The sequence below is a fragment of the Taurulus bubalis genome (assembly GCF_910589615.1).
Source record: "Taurulus bubalis genome assembly, chromosome: 1".
NCBI classification, from domain to species: domain Eukaryota; kingdom Metazoa; phylum Chordata; class Actinopteri; order Perciformes; family Cottidae; genus Taurulus; species Taurulus bubalis.
The window spans coordinates 5,719,422-5,722,845 of NC_136589.1; the positions used below are offsets into that span (position 1 = coordinate 5,719,422).

The 3,424-nt window shown below is 43.1% G+C and overlaps 1 protein-coding gene across 1 annotated transcript; it reads right to left on the minus strand.

The window, feature by feature from the left end:
• Positions 1-814: 814 nt before the first annotated feature.
• Positions 815-2,140, minus strand: LOC306746016 (transmembrane protein 179-like; the record flags this gene model as incomplete). Its single annotated transcript, XM_079228880.1, has 4 exons — positions 1,824-2,140; positions 1,244-1,381; positions 1,074-1,152; positions 815-988 (listed from the first exon to the last, which is right to left on the minus strand). The coding sequence occupies exons 1-4, from the start codon at positions 2,123-2,125 to the stop codon at positions 815-817; spliced, it is 693 nt and encodes a 230-aa protein (XP_079085006.1). The 5' UTR covers positions 2,126-2,140.
• Between the last annotated feature and the right edge of the window lie 1,284 nt (positions 2,141-3,424).

Genomic DNA, 3,424 nt, shown 5'->3' on the forward strand with positions numbered 1-3,424 from the left:
ATTTGTGCATCTACTCACAGTAATACCGTGTATTGGTTGTTGCCCATAAAGTGTGAAGGAGAAGCCTGAGGTACTATTTTGCACAAAATAGGATTTGTTTGCTAAAAGCTTTTTTGGACCATCTGCCCGATACATGAATGTTCTGAACTAATAATTTGTCATTTTCATAAAACACTCTTTGTAACTGCTGATAAAAGTATGAATGCACTGCAACCGCCATTATTTTACTTTGCAGCAGCATGCAAAGAAGTCTCCTTTCATCCAGAAGTGCACATCCTACCAGAAAGAAATCCTTCTTTAGGAGCACATTGAATGGTGTATAAAACTAAATAACATCCCTTTACATCTAAAAACCATCACCCTATTAATTTGTCATGCATAATGTCCATGCAGAAGTTTCACAAAGATAACATTATCCGTCAGCCAATCTGTCCACGCTATTAATGCTGTGTTGCTTAATAGAAATTCATGAGCGGAGAAAAACTGGGTGTACATTTCCCTTAAATGGCTTTAATACTGTTGGAGCTGAACTCTGGTGGTGTGTGTGTGTGTGTGTTGAAGAAGTTGGCACACAGTGGATGAATAAACTAAATAAAGCAGGATTTCTCAAGGATTAACTACCACTGGGAGATTCTTTTGAAGAAAAATCAATTGTCTTTGGAGAACAGATCTAAAACCTTCTGTTTGATTCAATCCATGATCATTGGGAGCAGAAGCTAATTTGATTGTCTACAGAGGCAAACGTTGGTGTTTCTCATGGTAGGCGAGAGGACTGGTTGAGTGAGTGAGTGAGTGTTTGTGTGTCCTCTAGTTTCTAGATCAGGCCTATCCTGAGGTCAGAGTGGCGTCGTGAGGAGCGGCTAAGTAGAAGGTCCTTCTCGTGGATCAGGCTGTCCAGCAGGTCCTCTTGTCTGTAGTTGTGATAGACCTTCAGGAAGGCCATCACTGCAATGCCAAGCCAGGTGAGCCATGCAGCCCACAGGCCAAACTGAAGGACGGAAGGCAATTATTGTATATGATAGAGATGCAGGATGTTGCTCCACGGTCTTGAACAATATTAACCACAGTCTTACCTGAGCTATAGCAAACTGGTCGTAGAAAGCAGAGTTGTCCAAGCCGAGTTCTAGATCGGTGTCCTGCAGGTCCTCGCAGCTAAAATGTGACACATAAGCCGGTATGAAGAAACACCACTGCACTGTGATAAAATTGTCCGAAAAGTTGAGTTTGTGTGCCGCTCTCTCACCTGCTCGGCATCGTCCCGCCCTCTGTGATGGAGTCACACCACATGTTGAAACCCACGCTGATGATGGTGCTGGACAAGAAGACTGTGAACACCACGAGGGAGCTGATCAGCAGGTTGAGGAAGGCGTTGAAGAGGGAGCTGCAGACAGGTCAAACAGAAAAGGAGAAAAACTGTGAAATCTCTGCATAGTTAATAAATAAATGTGAACTATAAAACTTTAACATAGGACTATCACACAGCGGAATGTTATTTATTATTTTGTTTATATGAAAATAGTGAGAGGTTGGAAACACTGTCTGTCTGTGAGTCACATTATGATTTAGCTTTTTCAAAGGCAACACAAGTGTATCCCCTCCATCTTTGTAATGGAGGACAACAGTGACTAGTCGTTTGTATTCCATTCTATGGTTTTTATCTTCATAGCATAGCCGACACAACATGCAGTTATATGATTCTTCCAGAATAGCGCGCATGTAAGGGCGGAGGAGAGACGGAGCCCACATGTACTCTCATCCCTGAGTGGAGGCGTCCCACTGAGCGATACGGTGCTGTGTGCAACGAGCAGGTAAACGTCACTCACTCGTCGTGTCCTTTGCACAGGAAGAACAGCAGCCTCCATGCCTGCACTGCGGACAGAATGAGGGACGATATCCCGACAAAAGTGATGAAGCTGCAGGAGGACTCGGTCCCCCACTCCTCCACGATGAACCGCTGCTTCGACACCGTGATGTTCTCGTTTTGCCACATCCCCCGCGTGAACAGCAGGCATTTCCCTCCGAAATCCTCCGTGTTTTCTGACAGAGGCACCACGGCGATGAACCCGAATACGAAGGCTAAAAAATAAAGGATGCACTGGGCGAAAATTAAATTATCGAGGGCCATTTTTGCGTCTCCCTCTTCGGCTCTCTGTGTTCTGGAAAAACTGCGGCTGCGCAGTGGCGACATCGATGAGCCGAGGCTCAGCATCCGACGTTATGCTGCAAATTAATGAGCAGCCTGAGGCCTTCAGGGCTCTCCATCTTATCTACACCCAGGCCGTGGATGTCTTCACTGGTGTTCCCATTTGCAACAGTTTAAGCAGTTAACAGTTAATTATGACATTTAAGTTAACCCCTTAACAAACATACTGTTTACCCCTTAGATAGGCCAGTTCATTTAAACCATACAGCATTACGTGTTCTGTTTCGGCATGTTCAATCTCTTCATTAAAGCTTTAATATGTTTACTATGAGAGACCTAGTCAAACATTTTACTCATGTTTGTTTTGTGCCTTATTCAATTCCAATAAATTTCCCCAAATTGCTTGCCATATTTGCTATTTTTGTAAACCTTGTAATCTCCACTATTTAAAATAATTACGGTTCAGTTGATTTTACCAAAGATTGGCTTCACAACCTGAGTTTATAGAGAGGTTAATGTTAAAAGGTGTTATCTACGGCTAGATAAGTCAGTGCACTCACAAATTAGAGTAATGGTTTGTTTATACATGGTGACGGCCCTTGAGGACGGGCAGGTAGCTGTCACAGCCATCTGACACGCTTCACTGAGCCCATCTGGTGAGCTGGCCAAGGTGTCTTTCAACCTTCCTCCGCCACCCAGCACCGCTCACAGTGCCCTCCAGTGGGCAAGGCATCTGCATACGCAGACAATCTTTGCTTTGATGTAGTTTACAGATGCAGGATGCTGCAAAATGTTGTGATAAAAAGACCATTGCATGTTGTGATACTGATTAGAAAATGTAAAAAACATATTTTTAGATGGCAAACGAGGCTGACATTGAGTCATTGTGTGTCCAAAAAGCAGTTTCCTGTGAAATATCCAATGCAACATAAAGACAAGTATTTATACTGGAGCATTCTAGACCTATTTGTATCCATCATACCAACTGCAGCATTTTGCATCCTCTCCCTTGCACATGATTTATGTGTAATTTTGCTGCATCGCAGCACTCTGATTTCCATGATGTTATCAGCTCTCAGGCATGAGTTGTTGTGTGTGTGCTTATGTGCATGTGTTGTCTTGCTTTGCTTTAAAGCATCATTGTTACTTATGTTTCATGCTCCCTGGGCTTTTTTTGTTGTTGCTTTGGCAGATCTTTATTATTTGGCGTATGACAAATTGTCCAGATGACTAACTACTTACTGTAATAAATCACTTGGCAGTTTAAACCTTTCTTTTGAT